Source organism: Anopheles bellator, chromosome 1 (genome assembly GCF_943735745.2).
Source record: "Anopheles bellator chromosome 1, idAnoBellAS_SP24_06.2, whole genome shotgun sequence".
Classification (NCBI taxonomy): Eukaryota; Metazoa; Arthropoda; class Insecta; order Diptera; family Culicidae; genus Anopheles; species Anopheles bellator.
The window spans coordinates 16,282,513-16,303,742 of NC_071285.1; the positions used below are offsets into that span (position 1 = coordinate 16,282,513).

Consider the following 21,230-nt stretch of genomic DNA (forward strand, 5'->3'; position numbering starts at 1 on the left):
TTCATCCTTTATCCGGTTCGCGTTTGCCTGAGTGAGGCATCCGTTTGATTGTGCGGCCTGATAAACGTGCCAAAGGACACCCGCTCAAGTGCGTCACGGATGCGTTCAGGTGAATATTTGAAATCTGAAGGGAAAATGTGCTTTTTGACATGCAAACTCAGATTACAAACTCGTATAGAAACGTGAGGCATACATAGCCCAAGATTGGAAAAACATTTTACCAGGTACCGAAAACCCTGCAGCTTTCACGAAACAAACAAAAAGGTGATTATAAATGTTCGTAACAGTTATGAAGGTGAAAAATAACATCACACGGTTCGAATGAAGCCCGAATAAATAATTGGTAAACACTTTCCTATTTCGTGAAGCGTCTTTGGTCGCGGTGTGACTTATCATTGCATCTTCGTTCGGGAGACACCCAAGCGGATCGTTAGTAAGGGCGGCCGGTAGTCCAGTGGCCATATTGCACTTCGACACGTTCGAAGGTGATTTTAGTAAAAAAGAATCAGTTTAAACATCCTTCACAGGCTTTTAATAGGCTTTACAGATTTTCAAAAAGGAAAATAAAGAAATTAAACAATGTGCATTGCCAAAACCCCTGCGCTAAGAAACGGTCATAATAGTTGCAGTGAAACAGCATTTTAAAAGAAATTCCCTTCGGTAACTAGACATGCCACAATGGCACGCATTAAGCACGCTTACGTAAACTCGGCTCTGCAGACGTTTGTGTCCACGGAACCCCCCAGGCCCTGGGAGCCCAAGCCATCGAAGGGCGTGCAAATTCAACATTGCTCATAATGTCCCACAGCCTCAGCGGCGAAGATAATGCACGCGAAAGGGCAACGCCGTAAAGACACCACGGCTCACGGCTCAAGTGTGTTACTCACACAGACCAGAAACAGTCCACGGTCAGACGGTCGATGATGTTCCACTAATATATATAGTATTATTATATATAGTGTATACTAAATATATAACCGCGCGATGACCTTCCACGGGTCTTCCCCGCGGTACTTGAAGTTGTGTTTATTCTCGCCAACATCTCGGCCATGTATCAGCTGAGTACACAGCGATGGTCTGAGTGTGTCGCAACGAAGCAGCCCCGATCGGAGCAGGCGATGGAACATTTGTTTTTTTCCCCACTCTAATGGAGAATGCTTCTTCGCAGCATCCGCCACCAAGTCAGTGGCCATTCTAGGCATCTTTCTAGGGCATCTTTCACCTTGATTCGAGTGGCCAATCGCCGCGGAAACGCTCTACCGACGAGATTTGTTTCGCCAAACAAACCGAAAAAAACCGATCGTGCTCACAGCTGACGCACACTTCGACGATGCTCGACGCAGTATCTTGGACAGACCGGTCCGACACAACACCACTTGCACGTGAATCACAATTTCGCTTTCCTTGAGACGGTCGTGTCCATCGGCAAGATTGCTGTTGGATGACGATCATCTTCACGGCCACGAACACACGCACGCACTAGGCAAGATTGTTTGCGGAAAGGCACATGTGTTTGCACTTCCGTTCCGCTTTCGGCACACTGGCGAAATGGACCACCACACGATCGGTAACGATCGTGTCTATATTACCTACCGATTGAACGTAGGGCCTTCCTTCTTGCCGGTGAACATTTAGCATTCCATTCTAATGCCGGGGTTGATGTTGGCTAACGCTGCTTCCTGCACGGTTCACACATTTCACTCGTTCACGTCACGTAACGGGTCGCCCGGAAACCCGCCATTGCCCTTCCCGAGAACCGTTGTTTTTCACGTCCGCGGGCCCCACGACCGGTTTTGAAGAACACTTTTCACTTTTCAACACACAATTTCACTTTCTACAGCGCGAAACTTGAAAAACCTGTGCGCGCCCGTTGAATTTGTCCCGTCCCGCACGAAACTAAGACTAAAATTGCCGCTCACCGTGAATGGCGCTGCTTTGTTTCTTCTGTTCGACCAGCGATTCAGAGAGAGAGAGAGAGAGAGAGAATGAAAGAGAGAGCGAAGAGAGCAGCCTGCTTGGGTTGGAATAAAAGTGGTCATTCCAGCGACTATAAAATATGCTAGCCCATGGAATTAAAGTTTGTGTTATTATTTTCCATGCCAGGTTATTTGAACGTTTCAACATTTTGTAATAGAGCTGTAATTTTGTAACCAAATTTTGGATTGTGAAGATATTGCTATTGCGCCACAGGACCCCGTTGAGTAAGGTGGGTTAAATTGAAGAGTCCTGGCTGACCTTAACATCATAAACTTACGAAAAACTGACTCCAATTTTCGTAAAGTCTAGGTGCTTTTTGCTCAACACAACGTGGCAACTAAGTTCGCAACTCACATAGCGTGTGTGCGTGGGGTTGACGAAAATTGCTGCATAAAAGCGCGATACTAAGGCCGTTAGAACAACGTTTGAATTTTGCCATCACTATCGACGCTTTAAAAAAGTATGAATTTATGAAGGTATGAACCTTAGAAGTTGCACGTTTCCAAGCAGCTAAACAATTTGATTTAGTAAAGTTGATGTGATTTTCCAACAGCGCGTGTAATTCTTATTCGTTCGATTAAACTCTCTCTGTGTGACGAAAGCGGAAGGCACAACTCTTTCGCCCAACGAACCACACTAATAATTTATGCCTCTCGGTCATCAGCGGACATCCATATTTATGATAGACAGGCAGAAGACGCCCAAGAAAACAACCCTTTCTCTCGAGGGCACTTGGTCAGCTTGGGCGGGTCAGGATGCTGTCGTTTTTTTGTTGCCGTTTTGTTAATCCGTTTACTGCACCGCTTCGTGACAGGTCCAAACGGATGGATTGCGAGAGAGTGGAGTGATAAAACGGTTTACGATACCCCATAAACCATATCCTCAATTCGGTCAGTGGCCATCATGCGTCGGTGGTCCTCAGGACGGCCCATCACGAGATCGTTTAGAATAATACACCACACGTTAAAGGGTTTCGTTAAAAAAGCAACAATCGTTTTTGGAATTTTCCCAAATGTGCCGGAAACAAGTATATTTTATTTTGTTGGAAAATACGCCGTACACATCGGCGATCACGAGCATATCGTAGCTATCGAAATAAACGTTTATATTTTTGGTCGAAGCCGCTTCTGCTTGACTCCTAGAAGGATTGAAGATTATATATCATTCTTTCACTATCTCCCACATTCCGTATATTAGCGATAAAAATAAATATGTATGTTTTTGCAATAGTTTAAATATTGGAACACATCCCCTAGTCTTTTTCAAATAAAATGGAATCGGCAGCTGCAAAGTAAACGGGAATGGGAACTAGATGGATCGTGTCCGATACAGCACTTCCCGGGCCTAACACGTGCAACGCAGAACACAATGAAACGCAACACGAAACATTACACTAAAACGGTACGATAAAATTTTCCAGTAAACATAAAGTTTAACAATAATTTGGCTTGTGTTGCAGTGCGATGCGCCACCCGTGCCGTGATTGATCGTGAGCGTGTCCATCAAATTCCGTGTTCCGGTTTAGACCCATCACTGCGCGTCGATCGCTGGCGAAGGCCGTCATTTCAATTTCCACAGTGGATCAAGATCTTTGAAGGGATCATTATTCGCTTCCTCCTTCACGGTGCTGCTTGCTGCTTGCGCCGATTTCATCTGATAGGACGTGAGGATACCACCTGTGCAGTGCGATTAGAAGTTAATGATTTCGATTAGTTATGAATCCGTTTATCCGCCGGCGATCACTCGTTGACATTTGCTTACGTTTGTTTAAAATGCAGTGCCCGTGGCTCAATACGATTTGATAAGAAAGTTGTATGTAGTTCGGGTCACGCAAAGCACCCTTTCGCTGGCAGCAGATCCGGTACCAAATATCGATCACATCTGCAAGGGAAAAAAATGGCGATCTCGATATTCGATTCGCAGGTTCCGCTTCTTCGTCGACGGTAACATACTTATCAACAGTGGTTTTCGTGTCTGCGTAGCGAGAATGGTTCCGATGGCCACCGTGACCAGACTGGAGCGATCGGAGCCATTCAGGCAGTTCAACACTAGAGGCCGTAGCTGCGTTAGCTTCTGATCCACCTGTGCATTATACTGCCGGTACGCATCGATCAGATTCTGCGCCACACCCAGAATGTGTTCGGTGCTATGTTTCGGCCACAACTTCGGTTGCAGAAGTGCGACGGTGAGCGAATGGTCGGCACCGAGCATTTGAATGCATAACGTGCGCTCGGTGCAGTGTGTCAGATCAAACTGTTTTACCAACGTTACAGATACGTCACCGTAGCTAAGCTCTTTGCTCGCTTCCGTTGGCCAAAATGGATCGAGAAGCTGCAATTGAGAAGGAGCATCATTAACCGAAGAGCGATGAGCATTTCCGCAGGCTGTTTACCTCGTTGGCCGTGTGAAGGCACACAATCACGTTGGCTTTTTGGGACCAAATCATGTTCCAGAAATCGTTCACCGTGTTTGGCAGCGGTGTTTGGGCCAGTACAAAATTGGGACAACCGAAACCAAGATCCTGTGTAATATTAAAACGTTGAAAAGATATTATGGAATCATTCATCATGCCCGTTCACATTTTCATAAAAAACGCATAATAAGAAGGTGAGAAAAGTATAAATATTGTCATGCTTAATATACAAACAATGGATGTTCGACCGCCTTCGTAAAAAGGGGGGCGCGAACTGGAACTTACCAGCTTTGGGTCCTTCTTGAACTTTTTTGGTGTTTTTTTCAAAAGCAAATTTAAGAATAAAATCAAAAAGTTAAAACAGAAACAGATATATAAATACAGATCTAATAAACTCATTTTGGACACAAAAAGGGTACACTTGCTATACGGGTTATGGGAGAACGAAAGGGAAGCATTTGGTGACGCAAAAAGCACTGATCGACTGATCAACGGAAGGTGAGTGATCACGGGAAATTTCAGTGTGCTCGGTTGTTCGGTACAAACCTTCACGTAAACAGCGTTAATGTAGTTGTCCGTATCGGTCGACAGTTGCACCCGTGCGTGATCATACGGAACGCAATCGATCGATCGATTCTTTTCCGGGAACAGTCGAGCAACACCAACCTGGCGCTTCGATTCTTCTTTGACCTGCGAATGCCGGATAAGCGGAATGTAAATCTGTGTCCAGGTTCTCTTACTTTGTCGAATTTCTCACCAGCAAATCTTGCAGCTCCTTCCACTTGCTATCGAGTGGAGTCGTACCGTTCAGCGTTTTCACGTTAATCGTTTCGACAAACTTCTCCAATCGTTCGACCTCCTTGTGGAACCACTTGACCGTGCTGGCATCGTCGAATGGGTCCGGTTTTGCGGGACGCAAAAAGACATTATCCATCACGGCGCCACTAACACCGGTCGTCGCTCCCGAGGCAGTGGCCGTCGCACCACACACCGAGGCACTTTCCCAGTCGAAGCTCGAGCTCAGATCGGAGCAGAGTGAAAGATTGTCGAAGCTTGGCTTCCGATCGAGACTGATCGAGGCAGAATTCGGTGTTGCTGGAGCCGGTGGTGGTTGTGCACCGGTGGATGGTTGGCTGACTGCTAGCGGAACGGGCGTCATCTTCTCCGGTACCTTCGATGGTGTCAGAATCTCGCTAGCAATCTCACTCTCATCGATCGCACTGCCACTGACGGACGGTGTGACGGAGGATTGCGGTTGCAGTACGGGCACGGAAAGCGGTGGTACGTCGGCCGGAGAAAAATCAATTCCGGACAATAGGTCAATGTTGGCACTCTTCGAAGGCTTCGGCGCCGGTGGTACAGATTGAGCAGGCTGCTGCTGCTGCTGAGATGACGGAGTCGTTGTCGTGACATTCGGCTGTTGTTGCTGCTGCACCTGCTGTGACCCACTACTGTCAACGTACGAGTTTGTGTGATGCGAATAGTGGGCCACGTTGGCAGGATCAACCGACGGAATGGAGACTGGCGTCATCGAATCCAGCTGTTGCGAATACTGATTCGATTGGATTGTGGAATACGTCGACGATTGGTGATAATATCCGGCCGCGTTCGACGCCATCGCTCCCGTCGAATAGTACGATGAATCAGGTTGTTGAGGTTGTTGCTGAGGGGCATTGTAACCACCCTGGGCGCCTGAAGACTGCCCAGCAATGGCTGGACTGGCGGAGATTTGATACGGCTGCGAGAACGAATCTACGGATGTTATCGATTGACTGGGCGTAGTGACAGCCATTGAGGTTCCTGCAGCCGTTTGGGTGCTCGGAGCATACTGGTTCTGGTACGACGCGGATACAAACGATGAATCATACTGAAAACCACTGGTATACTCATACGCCCCAGTTTGTGAGTTGTAGGAATAACCCGGATGCGAACCGTATGATGATGTTTGCTCACACTGATAGTGCCCTTGTTGTTGTGGTTGCTGGTAATACTGGGATGTTACCGGCTGTTGGTAGTGATTAACCTGCGATTGGCTGGAATTTCCATACGCTTCCGGCATCGTCGGCGTCGAGGCAAACGATTCACTAGAAGAAACCGAATATTGTACATAGCTGTTCGCCGGAGTCTGATACTGTTGCTGCGGCACCGTATAGGCGTTGAGTTGCGACTGTAGATTGGGATAAGTCTGCTGATCGGTTGGGGTGTCCGTTGAACCGTAACCTCCCGTAGGAGCATTGTTTGCTGTGGTCGCATAATAAGATGATACGTCGGTGGGTTGCTGAAGATTCATTGCACCGAACTGCTGCGATAATTGTGGCCAAGACTGTCCCTGGCTAATGTCGGTCGTTGATGATGCCGTCGAAGGAGCCGGTGACGGTTGCTGGGCTGGACGATACTGCTGCTGTTGCCCATAATCGTAGGTTGCCGCGGTAGGTACGGTTTGCAACTGACTTGTCTGCTGCTGTTGCGATGGTTGGTGCGATTGCTGATTGTAGTAGTACGGTGCGGTGCTTGTGTTTTGATACAAAGGATTGGCATACCCAGTGCTGGTGGATGGCAGCGGTGTTTGCTGCTGAATTTGTGACGCCGCATACTGAGCGTAGTCGTAGGCGGCAACGGCCGGAGATACATTGCTTCCTCCATACTGTTGTTGTTGTTGATGGTAATTGCCATAGCCCGCGCTATACGAGTCCTGATAGTAGCCTCCGGCCTGACCGACATTTCCGCCACTAACATTTGCTCCTCTGCCACCCGTGCTCTCCGAGCCGACCGGTGCCGGGCGTATCGATGGCAAATGTTTATCCACTCCGGCAGCTTTAATCGATCCGAGCGTTATGGTTCCTGCTTTTAGATAATCTTTCAGTTTGGGACCACCACTACCGGCTCCCGGAGTACCGGCGGCTGATCCCGAGGCGTACGTCGCTCCACCAGCTCCGTTTACAGCTTCGTTCGAACGCTTGGAAATGTTACTCGACTTTAGTTTCTGATTGCGCTCTTCGTTCTGCACATCGCAGGCGGCTTTGACGCGCGAGTAAAGCTTCTGCACGTTGCTCTGCAGCTTCCGGTAGAACTCAAGCCCTTTCGCACTCTTCGACAGGAGATCCTGGTACACGTCGTACGACGCAACGAGCGAAGAGAAGAACTGATCCCGACGCGTCTTGTTGTCCGAGTGACTCTTCAGAGTCGGCGCACAGCGCGCGTAAGCCTCGGTCATTGCCTTCAAGATGTTTGGTTGCGCTTTCATGTTTTGCTCCAGAATGCCGATGAGCTTATCGTGCTTCGAGAGTTCCCGCCGGAACAGTTCCTCCATTTTGGTCTTCTGCTCCGTGCTGCCACCTCCATCGAGGGCTATCAGTTGCGATGTGATGTCATCTTCAGTGATGTTGTGGCGCACGTCTTTATACAGATCGTCGCGCTGAAGGCGCATTTCCTCGACCTTTCCCAGCATAAGTGTCAGATTGGACAACGCAACCTCGTCGAACTGTTCGCTACACACTGGCACTTGCGCTCGGATGTCGGGTAGCGGTTGCGAAAGTATCTTCAGATTCTGCACGTGCAATCCCATCGCTTTGCGCAGGGTGTCGTTGCTTTCGCCGGCCTTATTGTGTGCTTCCTGATATTTGGCCAATTCTCGGCCCAGCTCAACGATGTGGGCCCCTCCGTTCGAACGTTGGCCAATCTTTTGCTGATACCGATCCTCCTTCGCCTCGTCCTGTCGCAGCAGGTTCTTTATTTCCTTCAAAGTAAGCTCCACATCGGAGCACGTGTCCGCTAGGACGGACATTGACTGCACCAGATCCGGAATGGCGTTCGGTTTCGCCTGCAGCTCAGCACAGCGGTCGACCAGGCCTTGCGGGAGCCGCGAATCGTTTGCCGCTGTCGGTTTACCATCCTCGCCCAACTCGAGCTGCTTGATGGCGGCCAAGTTTAGCGAACTCATAAACGTCTCCAGTTCGGTGTTTTTGTCTTCAACCCGGGAACCGAGCGTACGCAGCAGCGTCGCCTTCTCCTCGCTGTACAGGGAGCTACTTTCGTGCGCCTTCATCGGAACGAGCCGATGAAAGATGTCCTCGCCCATCGCCTCCGGATCGGTTACGTTGAATGCGATCCCATTAACGAGATTGGCACCCTGCACGGCGGAAATCGCACTCAGTTCGGGTACCTCCTCGTGGTAGATGAATTCGTTCTCGTTTTTCGCAGCCTTCCGCTTCGCTTCGACCACGTCCATCGTGAACTGCAGAGCTTCGTTCACTTGCTCCTGGCAGCCCATGCCCTTCGACTCTTTGCGTGCCTCCTCGAGCTTGTCGAACGACGCCTGGTAGAGTGCGACCCTTTCGCCCATCTTTTGCTGCTCCTCGGACTGCTGGCCCTGGTACAGCAGCAGGATGCAGGACAGATACGATATCTTAAAGCGCACGTAACGGCGCCACTCCTTGAACAGCTTGCTGCCGACAATGTCCTGCACCCGCCCACCGTCACCTGCTTGCGTGAGGAGCGCTGCCAGAGCCGAGTTGTAGTAGCTAATGATCTGAGCCGTCACTTTGGCGATAATGCCCGACTTCCGGTTGTCGCACAGACTCTTCTCCATGATGCATTCCTGAGCCTGGGCGAGACAAAGCGCCTGCATGAAGGCCAGCAGCTCGGAGGAAAGATCGCCCTGCAGCAGTGCAGCGTAACCATCCTTCACGTGACCGTATGCCCAGGCCGCACACTGGAAATGCGTACAAGCCTTCTTCATTCCTTCCGGATCGGAGCGGCTTTCCGCTCCACCGAGCTGCGTGTGGAGGGCGGCAAAGTTGTGCAGCACGGCGGCCATTTCGAACTTTAGATTCGCCTTCGTCACCGTCGCCCCGGAGTACATGTCCTTCCAGTGAAAGGACAGTATCTGTTGGCTTTCGCTTAGCCCTCCGAGCAGAAAGCGGTTCTGGATCGAGTGCAGCTGGCAGTAGTAACGCCGTATAGTGGCAGTGCCCTCGATGTCTCGCGTCGGCCGGGTTGCATTTCCCCGCAACTGCTCCAGCTGATAGCACTCCTTCGAGTACGAGTCCGGATCTTCGTGGTAGTACTCCGCAATGTACTGGCGCGGTGAAAAGAGCATCGGAATGGTTAATGCGACGGGAGGCGCCGTCCCGTCGTTTTGCTAATTTGATTTGCGCACCATGACGCGTGATGATTCACCGCAACTAACCTGCTTCAGACCTACGAAGCTCGTCTGCTCGGGAGAAATTTTCAGCTCAAAGCCAACCATCGGCATCCGTGGAACGGCCTCCATCGTTGCGCCGTTGATGGAGCCCTCTCGACGAAGACCTTCGTTCTTTTCGAGAAACTTACAGTTTTATCACAAAGTTGTGCAAATAAAGGCCGAAGAAAGAAAAGGCAAAACACACGGGCTACGAACGGATCGCGGCGAAAAGATTCTTTCGTTTAGCGATGTTGACGTCTACTGTTGACGTCTACTCTTCGTTTTCACCGTGCTGTCATCGCGAGCGAGCTGTCAAAATCCTCACCCTTCCATATTGACTCTGATTTCGCGCAGCGTATTGAATCGGCGACGACGGAAAAGAATCCCGTTTCCGCAGGACGACGGTGCGAAAATATTCTCCCCGTGTTTCGCGTAAAGTGCCTGCCTCGTGCGGGACTGTGCGAGCGATCGTTGATGCGCGAAGTGTAGTGTTTTCCACCGATCGTGGTAACGGGCACGAAAAATCCCAATCCCTCGAGCAGTAGGCGACGACGACGACGATAGACGGAAAAATGGTTCCAGCGATCCGCGAAATGGTGCTTTCCCGATGGTTTGACCTTTGCTGAAAAGAAACCCCGAGTCACAACCCAGCGCTCCCGAGTCGAACTTCGAACGGGGAAGGAATTACGCGGACCACACGCACAGTCTGCGTGTCTGTAGGTTTGTGCGTGCGTGCGTCCGCTGTGCGTGCGTAACCCGCCGTCGAATAGAAGAAGAGGAATCATCAGCCACTTCCGCCCTTTTTGCGCCAAGGGGTGTGAATAAAAGATACAAAGGTAAGCAGCATCCCGAAAGGGCTAGGCATTTGTCAGAATGGTTGTGCAAATTTCGCAACAAATTTGCTTCTCATCCGCCCATCGACGTGTGTTTGTGTGTGTGCGCGTCAATTTGCGTGTAAAAATATGCGCGAATGAACGGCTTTAAGAATCTCGCCCCAACATCCCGGGGGCCACCAGGAAGTCCTTCATAGCTCAGAGCATCTTCCCGTTAATCGCCGTTTGCCGCCGAATGGGGCCAATTAGAATAGGAGGCTCGCGACCGTTAGGAAAGTACCGTGTACCGTTCTTAAGGGCCGCGGCAAACTAGTTTTTGGGCGAATCGATGCTAGAAGTGCCGCTATTTGGGACAGGTTCTGAAGGCACCTTTTAGTGCGCGTCCGCACAGCATCTACCGTCTGCTGTTCGAAAGCCTTTGCACTGTTTACTTTGCCAAGTGGAGCAGCGAAAGAGGAAGAAAAAAGCGGAAAGAGAAACGGTAACACGCTTCACTGGGGACGAAGATTGCTTGGATGATGGGGGAGAGCATCCATTCGCCCACAGACGCAGCGCCATTATTAGAAACGTTTTTCATCTTCATGCGAGCTCCGCGCCTACCTTGGTTTTTTTCGGGGTGGTGGGCAAAAAAGTTATCCATAAAATTAATACGTTTACGCAAAGCGATGGTCCCGTAGTGCAGGCGTAATTGGTGGCGTGATGTTTACGGTCTCCGGTTTTACTCCCATTCGCAGATAGATACCGTGTGGGGTTGGGCCTCTGCCCCGCTGCGTCTTGCGGCCAACAGGATGGGAGACGTACTGATATCGGATCGTCCACCGTCGCCGGCGAGGTAAGCTTCTTTTGGGGGAAAAATCGAAACGCCGTAAAACTCCGGAATTTATCCGTCCGTCGTTCCCACTTACGTCCCACAGTAGACTGTCACACACCTCGGAAAAGCATCCTCGGGTGACCCTGCAGGAGCTCAACGTGCTCCGGCGCCACCGCGAGCTGTGCGATGTCGTGATTAATGTGAGCGGCCGAAAGATATTCGCCCACCGTGTGATCCTGTCCGCCTGCAGCCCCTACTTCCGGGCCATGTTCACGGGCGAGCTGGAAGAATCGCGCCAAACAGAAGTCACCATCCGGGACATCGACGAGAACGCCATGGAACTCCTGATCGATTTCTGCTACACTTCGCACATCGTCGTCGAGGAATCGAACGTTCAGACCCTGCTGCCCGCCGCTTGTCTGCTTCAATTGGCCGAAATACAAGACATTTGCTGTGAGTTCCTGAAGCGCCAGCTCGATCCGACCAACTGTCTCGGGATCAGGGCGTTCGCCGACACACACTCGTGCCGCGAGTTGCTGCGCATCGCGGACAAGTTCACGCAACACAACTTCCAGGAGGTGATGGAAAGCGAAGAGTTTCTCCTGCTGCCGGTCGGCCAGCTGGTGGACATAATCTGCAGCGACGAGCTAAACGTGCGCTCCGAGGAGCAGGTTTTCAATGCCGTGATGGCGTGGCTCAAATATAATGTGGCCGAACGGCGCCAGCATCTGGCGCAAGTGCTACAGCACGTGCGGATGCCGTTGCTGAGTCCCAAGTTTCTCGTCGGCACGGTCGGGTCCGATTTGCTCGTCCGCTCGGACGAAGCCTGCCGCGATCTGGTGGATGAGGCGAAGAACTATCTGCTACTGCCACAGGAGCGACCGCTGATGCAGGGACCGAGGACCCGGCCCCGAAAGCCGACCCGCCGCGGTGAGGTTCTGTTCGCCGTGGGGGGCTGGTGTTCGGGCGATGCGATTGCCTCGGTCGAACGGTTCGATCCGGAGACGGCGGATTGGAAGATGGTCGCTCCGATGAGTAAACGGCGCTGCGGAGTCGGAGTGGCCGTGTTGAACGATTTACTGTACGCCGTAGGTGGGCACGATGGGCAGAGCTATCTGAACAGCATCGAACGGTACGATCCGCAGACGAATCAGTGGTCTTGTGATGTGGCCCCCACCACCAGCTGTCGCACCAGTGTCGGGGTGGCCGTGCTGGATGGCTTTCTGTACGCCGTCGGGGGACAGGATGGGGTGCAGTGTTTAAACCACGTCGAACGGTACGATCCGAAGGAGAACAAATGGTCAAAGGTGGCGCCGATGACGACACGACGGCTTGGGGTGGCCGTTGCCGTGCTCGGTGGCTACCTTTACGCGATCGGTGGCTCCGACGGTCAGTGTCCGCTGAATACCGTCGAGCGGTACGACCCGCGGCAAAACAAGTGGTGCGCCGTCAGTCCGATGTCGACCCGCAGGAAACATTTGGGGTGCGCCGTGTTCAACAACTTCATTTACGCCGTCGGCGGTCGGGACGACTGTATGGAGCTGTCGTCGGCCGAACGCTACAATCCGCACACCAACTCCTGGAGCCCGATCGTGGCCATGACGTCCAGACGAAGCGGAGTACGTACACAGCATTCATCGAGTCACTCATGCCAAAGCTTACTATGATCTCGCTTTCTGTTTGTATGCAGGTTGGACTAGCGGTCGTAAACGGACAGCTTTACGCAGTTGGAGGTTTCGATGGCACCGCCTACTTGAAGACGATCGAGGTGTACGATCCGGAAACGAATCAGTGGCGGCTGTGCGGCTGCATGAACTACCGACGGCTCGGCGGTGGGGTTGGCGTGATGCGGGCACCACAGACAGAGAACTACATGTGGTAAATAGTGAAACACATCCCCACCACGACCGATTTTCTGTCCCAACACCACCACCTGCCCGCCCAAGACCCCCGTTTAACTTGCTTAACACCGTTCTTTGGCAACCCAGTTTTTCTGCATCTACCTCTAATCACACTGCTACGTGCTTACGATGATCGCTCCATTGTTCCCAAGATGGGTGAATGGGTTGTCTTTTTGGGGTTGCACCCACGAACTGACCCGCCGCCAACACATCGGACGCGTCACGCTTCATCGTGCTGTGTGATGGTTTTGTGTCTTTGTTCTCACATTTTTCTTGTTTTGCGATTCCATCCGACTATTAACTCACTTGTTTGCGATTTAAGATTGACGTATCGCTAACCATTTCGCTTAAAGCGGCATCTCACACCATCCTATCGCTTCCCGCTAGAACCCTGCCTGTCTCTCCGTTCCGCCATCCGCTTTCATCATTTGCGTTGGTTTTCTTTCTCCTCTCAGTTTAACACATCATCCTTTCTTTTACTTACCTTTACTTTTAGGATTCGCAAAGATTCTGTTGTTTAACATTCACACAAACACACTCGACTAGTTTGCGTTCGATCGCTATCGGACGGGGTGCCGAAGTGAAAAAGGTGAGCCGAAAGCTATCACTCCGGTGGACCTCGTGAGCCCCCAGTAGTGACTCCCGTGTGGCCGTTACTCGAAAGCAAAAGAAACCAAAAGTTAAAACACGAATACGGTGAAGTATTCCACTAGGACGAGATTTAGTGATTCTCTCTCTGCTGTCCTTGTCTAGGGCAGGTCTAAGGTCTAAAGAAAGTGACAGTGTTAGGGATTACGCGCGTCCTTCACTGAAAGTACAACTGAACCGTATCAGTTTTGCTGTGTATAAAATAATCCAAAGTAATTCAACCACAACAATATACACACTGATCAGTGGTGTACGAAAGGCACGTCCCGTTTACAGGGGCACGGGATGGCCAGCGCGTTCCCGAATCAATCCTTGAATACTACATCCGCATCCGTGTAATAATAGGAATAGCGCGCGTTCTGTCGAACGGTAGATAAGAATGAAGCAATTTAATTAACAATCAACTAGTTGAGCACGTCAAGTCGAACAAAAGGGGGACCCAGAAATCATATTCTTTTAGATTGTTTTCCCCTGCATCCGCCTCACCCCGTACGCAGCTACAAATCTCGCCTTTGCTTTCCACTGCACGCTAACCAGCAATGATTTGTGGTTTGTTATTGCTTAACTTTTAAATAAACCGTTCCGTGGCCAAACTTTCCCATTTTTCTCTGCTAACAATGCTTCCATGCTACGGGAGTGGACGGTGCAGGTGGTGAATGTTTATTTGTCCCCGTTGTGTTTAGATTACATTCATCCACCACAAACGCACACGTTTTGTTCCGTTTGCCTTCCGTTGGTTTCTTTTTTAACCTCACTCACCCAGTCGCCTTTCTCAGTCTCTATCCCTGTGCAGGCTTAAATTAAAACTGACCACCACACTAGCTGGGCTAGCAGACTCACAGGAGGGAATAAATGGAACCGATTGGCGGGTGACCGAGCGCTGGTTGACTGCGGCTGCAGCAGCGTACTATTTCACGTGTTGATGTTAATAAGACAATTTTGTAGATGAAGAAGAAAAAGAACATTAACCCCGATTTCGTCCGCCCGACTTCATGATTCGTGGATTCGAGAAAACTATAGTAAATCAGCAAACGATGGTGGTCTACCCACGGGGGTGAACCGATCCGTGGCCGGTAAGAAGCGATCACTTGTCATGTAGATATTTAGACTATTTATCGAGCGCCAGTAAGCCGCGGCAGCATCAATCGAATAATCGTGCTTACGAAGTAACGTTCGAGAATGTAACACAAAGAAAGCTAACCTTCCAACCTTTTTTTGGGTGGCAGCTTGTTTGTGGAATAGATATTTAGCATCCATAAGGCTTAGGGGTGAATGTGTGATCTGGAAGGGCGTTAGTATTATCGGTTCGGATAGGCGGCGCGGAAGGGTCTTTGCGAGATACGAAATGCAAAAGGCAACAAGTTCTTTTTTATTACTGTCGGCTTACTCTCCCCCGGTGACCTGAGTAACAAACGTTTTTTTTACAATTCTTGTTACTAAAGTGATCTTTGAGTTGCGCTTTTTGTCTGGTCGCTTTATATACGGTACCGCGCGAAGGAACTGGAGTTTTTATCATAAGAATCGCCGGCACCTTTCGTTAAGTGGTCGCTTTAGAGTAGGGCTTTCATGATTACGATGCGTTATCGATTGTGTCACTCACTCATCTCGTTATAGGAAAGTGCACTTTACCGCGTGGCTGCGTACCACGTGTCGCGTAGCATAAACCTCTTCACGATACACCCCTGTCCAAATATGAGCGTTTTTGGCTTTGCTTTCGTCCCGTTTCGCACCATTTTCCCAACAGTGACCTAATTTATTGGAACGAAAAGATGGCGATGGCAAGAGGATCGCCAACGGTGCGGGATTAGTGGAGCATAATATTAACTGTTATTACTGAACTTCTGTATGACAACGAGATGTGATGGATTAATGTGGCCGAAAGGATTACATTGAAAATTAAAATGAAGAGAAAACAACTGATCCCACCCGTTGCGTTTCGTTCTTATTTTCGTGCATTTGGAACCGAACATCGATGAGGAAAGAACTATGCACCGATGCGTCAGGTGACTCCCCAAGGGGGTTTTACAAGTTCACCCAGCTGACCTCGTTAACTACGTAAAAGGGGAGCACGCAACCCGCCACGCCACACGCCGTCGCCGTCTGTCACGCTTGGAAATGTCGTTAACCTTCACTCGCGCGGTTCAAATGGAGCTGCTTGGCTCGGATGTGTTCGTTTAGAGGACATTCCTAGCGCATTCTAATCCACATATATTTCTCCAATACGGACCGCTGCGGTAATCATAATGGCTAGATAAAAACGAAGTGTTTTGTAATAGGCCTTGGTCAGTTTATTGGGTGTGATAAGAACCGCAGAGTGATGAGTATTGGGTGTGATAAGAACCGCAATCTTATGAGTAACGCGCTTTCGGCGAAATTCCCATAATCCCCAAACCAGCTGGACTCGATCCAAAACATCGGCAAGCCTTGTGTGTACCTGTGTGTGTGTTTACTCGCGGCAGAGGTCTCAAAAGTATTGGTGATACGGCGTTGCGTACGCTTTGATCATAAACTAAACATAGCGCCGGGTTGCGTCGATTCCGCAGAACTGTCGCAAGTGTCGTTTGGCGTAGACGCGCGTTTTGTTTTACGTTTTGTTTATTTTTTGTTTGCGGTGGTGCGTCTCATAAACAGTTCGCGTCCGGGTCACACGCCGTCGCTAACCTTGACCGGTATTGAAAAGGGCGATGGATTTCAAGTGCCCTTTGTGTGACACCTTCTTCGCAGCGCAAGAGGATCTCGCAGGCCATGTGAAGGATGCGCATACCACGTATTATTATGATACTTACATGGCGATACCGCTGGTTTTAAACGATGTGGCCACCATCGGCACAACGGCCACGGTGATTACGACTGCTCCGACATCGGTAAAAAGAATAAATAAAATCAGAAATAGACGTTTTTTGCGTGAAATTGCGTGTGCTTTGTTGATGCCCAGGATGATCGACTTTTACTTTCGTTCGTTACAGGTTGGAACCGACACAGTATTGGTAGTTGATGACGGCGGAGGTTGTGGCTGTTGTGGCTGTTGTTGCTGTTTCGACGGATGCTGTGACGACGGAAGACGCGCAAATCCCGGCGACGGTGGGGATTGTGATTGTGACTGCGACTGTTGCGATTGTGGCGATTGTAACTGTGACTGCGATTGTGGGGACTGTTCCATAATGTGACTCAATTGCTTCCGGTGCTTCTTACTCATACAAGGATCAGAGATAGCTTAAACCTGTTGTGGGAACCGTCCAATTCCTACAACTTATGTCTGTTGATGACGTGTGCTCAACGTCCTTAAGTCTCTAGGATAGCAGAAACTGCTAAACCGTTGCCGTTGGTAATTAAGATGTTCGTCGAATGATCAAGGAGAGCCGCTCAAGCCACAAAAATACTCTTCCATCCCAGTACGAAGGAGTTCTAACTCTCTAACTTTGATAAGTTCCCGGTATAATAATAGCTAGACTTTGGCCTTTGTAATAGCCAGATGAAAATGTTCATCTTATTTGCAACGTGTTTGTAGGTGTATTATATTTCTGCATTAGGTTTACACTTTTTAACCACGCAAATAAAGTGCTCCAAGTACGATTTAAGCGACACAGTCAAATCGCGGGACATATTTTCTATTTTACTTTGTACTAGCTGTTCCCGGTGCTTCGCCAACTTCCCTTTCCGTTTCCCATAACTGTAACGGGTCAACGAAACTAAAATCTCATGTTGCACGCTGTAAAAGTATCGCCACCATAATCACCATGTACAATTTCAACTGCCTAGCTTGAATTTTCCCCTTTTTCAAAGAAAAACTCTAAAATGTACCGAATTTTCTCTTCGTTAACCTCGATTGTTAACACCCTGTAACTCACAAACGAATGGAACAAACAGCGAAAGCAATTTTTTAAGTGTAAAGTATCAGTTGTAAAACGAGCCTAAACTGTACGATAGATACTTCACGAGATATCGATCACTTAAGTCATCATCCGAGGAAATAATGGATTTCTTTTCCCCCAACCTAATATTTAGGTTTTTTCTGTTTTCTCACTTTTTTCAACAGCGCCACCTGTACGTCGGTTTAAGCATTCAGTGAGAGTGCTGTCACTTCAGGCGACTGACAGCACGTGAGGCGAACTGTCAGTGCAGCAAGAGTAGTCTACCTTCGGGCGTACCGCAGTCGGAACGATGTTAACATATTTTTGAAACAAATTTATACTTCCAAAACGAAGCCTCCGGACAGCTTTGAGTATTTACATTAGTGCCAACAGCAAAGCGGAATCAGCGGAAGATGTGATCATCAAATCAACACACAAACCTTAACATTCGGTAAGGCCCTTACCCGCGGAAGGAAAGATTGCCCAGCACGCCAAGAGCCCTGAGCTCCGGGGCGATCCGGCCCGACGATGAGTTTGTTCGAGCGAGGAGAAATGAGCTTCAAATGCCCGCTTTGTGATATGCCTATCGAGTCGCAGGAAAAGTTGCACCAACACATCAAGGTCACCCACAGTCATTACTACTACGATACGTATCTGTTTCCGCCGGAAATGCTATTCCCGGGTGCATCGGCGAGCACCACGGTCAATGTGGAGGGCGTCATAAGCAACGAACCGGTAAGCTGGCGTCGATTCCGGTTATTCCCGGTTTTTATTTCATCCTTCCCATGCATTGGTCTGTGTTTTAGCTCTCCACCCCGGAAGTGACCATCGAACCGACGGAGGAGGAATGCTGTTCGTGCTGTGCGTACGACGAGTCAGGCCCGGGCGGTGACTGTGGGTTTTGCGACTGCGAGGACGATGGACAGGGCGAGTGTGATGACTGTCTGGTGATGTAAGTGGCGTTCGATACACTTCCGGCACCGGAACGGAGCCAGGCCGACGGTGCCCGTCCACGCGGCCATCGCTGTAACACTGCGAATGGTGTGTGGAAGGTGGCGTTCAGCAGGAATGTGTTTTTTTAGCTCACAAGGACACACAAATCACGGAACCTTAATGCTGCTTACCGGTTCCGGTATCTCGAAGGAACGGAAGCGTGCGCAAAAATGCTCCCAGCCGAAGCGGATGTTACCACCGAAGCTTTCCGTTTTCTTGTCCCCGATTCGCGCTGACCTAACTTGAACTCCTGAGAGGACACCCGCGCCAGCAGCAACCCACCGGAAACCAAACAAAACAGAAATATGAGATAAGAAGACCCAGCATCTTTCGGAGTCCATCGATTGTGATTTGATCGCGCACACAAAGTTAACGACCCTGGTAAGAGACTGGGGATCCAATCGTAGTGACTGAATGCCAACGTTAAACCGATAAGCAACGAGCGCTGGCGCATAGGGACCCCGAGTGCTGGGCTCCCGACTGGAACCGGAATCGTTAACAAAATTTACAGAGCCCCCGGCAGCGTCTATTTCAATGTCTTCGGTCGCTCTTTGAGCGGACGCTTTCCCGTATGCTTTTTTAGTAGTTTTTTGACTCCTGGCACGCGGCGACAGAAGGCGATATTTAGACGTTAGCGCACGGCCTCGTATTTTAGGTGTAGTACCGCGAAACAAGCAATGCTCATACTTTAGTCAATACGAAATGGTGATATGAAACGCTATAGGATGGTGGAATTAACAGAGAAAAAACAAAAACAAATGTGGGCACAATGTTGCATAGTAGAGACATAAGCAATCGTACGCTTCTGATAGAATCCGAACCCGAGGCCGTCATCACCGTGCGAATACTCAGCAGACGCAGCCACAAGCCCGGGGCGGATCGGACGGCGGGAAGAAGCGGTATGAGTGTAGTTACCTGTACGTTTCAGTTCCGGTGTGCCACGAGCAAACGCGGCCCTTAGCTTAGCACGTAATATCGTAGAGTACAAGACTGTAGCCCAAACCGATGTCTGATAGCGGATGGAATTGTCGCCACGAATTATACTCACCGTACTTTTGATTAGGTGTGTAGAGCCGGCACTAGCGATGTTAATGTTATCGTTATCGTTTAAGGATTATCTAGCAAAACATGAACAAAAGCAAACCCACGCCTGGATGCGCGTGTTTCGAAGAGTTTTATACGAATGTTGTAACCTATAGACTGCCTCCGCTTAGCGACTGAAAGCCCTTTCCTGTTTTCCCGTAGGTCTTCCGATTCTGAAAAGAAAGTTAAGAACATTATTGAGCCGACTTATGAGTTCCAGTTTTCGTGCAAACGTTTTAAAGTATCGCAGGAAAGGAAACCATTCCCCACCGTCCTTAGTGCTGGATGTTTCGAATCCACGTTTTAAATCGCCATCAGAAGCTCGAGTTTTGCGAAACAGGGTCTTCGAGGTACCATTTTACGACGTGGCGTTTAGTTTACCGAAGTTGTTTAGCGAGCTCCCAGCCGCTGATGGTAGATGAGTTGTAGTACAGAAAGTCGTAGAAGAAACTGCACAAATCGCTAGTACCGATCCGTAGAGAATGGACAACACAATCGCTTCGGAATCGGACAGTTGAGAAAAAGGTTACATTATCAGCACCCTAGAGAAATAGAGAGAAAGTAGTAGCGAAGTTCTAGGATGCAACCTCTAGCAAGGCGTAGTACCGAATAAATATTCAAATTTAAAACGTAAAATGAGCCCCTTACGAGTGGGTCGAATTTGTTACCAGCTGGAATGGAACAAACCCGCCTTGTTGGGGTTCATCCGGAAGGAATCAATAAACGCATGACCTACCATAATGCCGACTTTTGCCCACCGAGACTGCCGCTTTTCGCTGCCCTGGTAAGTACTGCGTGAAGGTGTGAAACGAGCACGATCTGCTGGGCTGAGTCTGTAAATCATTTTTCCATCTACATTTACGGCCACCAATTCCACTAACCGTTTCACAATGGCCGCGACAGGACGGAAGTTCAAAACGGAGCCGCCAAAAGTAAGCTCATCGATGGGAAAACTTTTCCCATAGAGCCGGAACTATCACGAAATCACAACACGGAACGCGGACACCCCAAATCCTTCCGTTATCATCGCTCCCGATCGGGCACGAGGTCGAGTAACGTTTTTGTGTTCGCCGAAAAAATCCTTCAAAATGTGTCGCAATATGGTGCAGCACCGAAAACGTGCAACGTGCGGGGCAAAGTTTTCCACAGAAGATTTCGCCGATGTCCTTTCTTCTTCCGCGGCCGGAAAGAGCACTTTGCAGGAACTCAATTATTGTTTGCCAACCGCGCTGTGATTCTGCGCTTCCGCGGGACACCACTCGGGGCAGGCTTCTGGGGGACCGAGACCGGGTGGACCACCATCGGTGACCGATAGAAATAAAAACTTTCTTCGGAACCATTTTTCTAATCGTATGTGACCGAATGCCACCGCTGTGGACGTTTCTTGGTGCTTGGTGCGACACTTGAAACGCTTGTGCTGTTGATGGGTTGCTGACGCTGAAGCTGAAGCAGAGAAGAGTGGAGGGGCAAAAAAACCGTAGAACCACCAGAACCAACTCACCCGAAAAGTACAATAAAACCGTCCAACTAAACCCGAA

General features: G+C 49.7%; 3 protein-coding genes across 7 annotated transcripts; 2 read left to right on the forward strand and 1 right to left on the reverse strand.

Annotated features, from left to right (window-relative positions):
• Nucleotides 1-2,990: 2,990 nt before the first annotated feature.
• Nucleotides 2,991-9,715, reverse strand: LOC131207866 (tyrosine-protein phosphatase non-receptor type 23). The gene is made up of 8 exons (XM_058200502.1): nucleotides 9,579-9,715; nucleotides 5,148-9,467; nucleotides 4,937-5,080; nucleotides 4,676-4,696; nucleotides 4,370-4,498; nucleotides 3,930-4,308; nucleotides 3,739-3,858; nucleotides 2,991-3,653 (listed from the first exon to the last, which is right to left on the reverse strand). Exons 1-8 carry the CDS (start codon nucleotides 9,660-9,662, stop codon nucleotides 3,538-3,540), a joined length of 5,313 nt encoding a protein of 1,770 aa, XP_058056485.1. The 5' UTR covers nucleotides 9,663-9,715; the 3' UTR covers nucleotides 2,991-3,537.
• A 581-nt stretch (nucleotides 9,716-10,296) lies between these two features.
• On the forward strand, nucleotides 10,297-16,768 carry LOC131206542 (kelch-like protein diablo). Of its 5 annotated transcripts, XR_009156800.1 has the most exons (7): nucleotides 10,297-10,408; nucleotides 11,140-11,237; nucleotides 11,320-12,835; nucleotides 12,907-13,094; nucleotides 13,614-13,706; nucleotides 14,542-14,838; nucleotides 16,732-16,768. XR_009156800.1 is itself a non-coding variant. In XM_058199124.1 (5 exons), exons 2-5 carry the CDS (start codon nucleotides 11,194-11,196, stop codon nucleotides 13,636-13,638), a joined length of 1,773 nt encoding a protein of 590 aa, XP_058055107.1. In that variant the 5' UTR covers nucleotides 10,297-10,408; nucleotides 11,140-11,193; the 3' UTR covers nucleotides 13,639-15,637. The 5 variants fall into 5 exon arrangements, 2 of the variants coding, with proteins under 2 accessions (XP_058055107.1, XP_058055108.1); XR_009156799.1 differs by lacking the exon at nucleotides 16,732-16,768 and having other exon boundaries at nucleotides 14,542-15,637; XR_009156801.1 differs by lacking the exon at nucleotides 16,732-16,768 and having other exon boundaries at nucleotides 11,323-12,835; nucleotides 14,542-15,637.
• Nucleotides 16,769-18,163: 1,395 nt separating this feature from the next.
• LOC131216559 (uncharacterized) lies at nucleotides 18,164-20,287 on the forward strand. The gene is made up of 2 exons (XM_058211079.1): nucleotides 18,164-18,351; nucleotides 18,423-20,287. Exons 1-2 carry the CDS (start codon nucleotides 18,169-18,171, stop codon nucleotides 18,570-18,572), a joined length of 333 nt encoding a protein of 110 aa, XP_058067062.1. The 5' UTR covers nucleotides 18,164-18,168; the 3' UTR covers nucleotides 18,573-20,287.
• The last annotated feature ends 943 nt before the right edge of the window (nucleotides 20,288-21,230 follow it).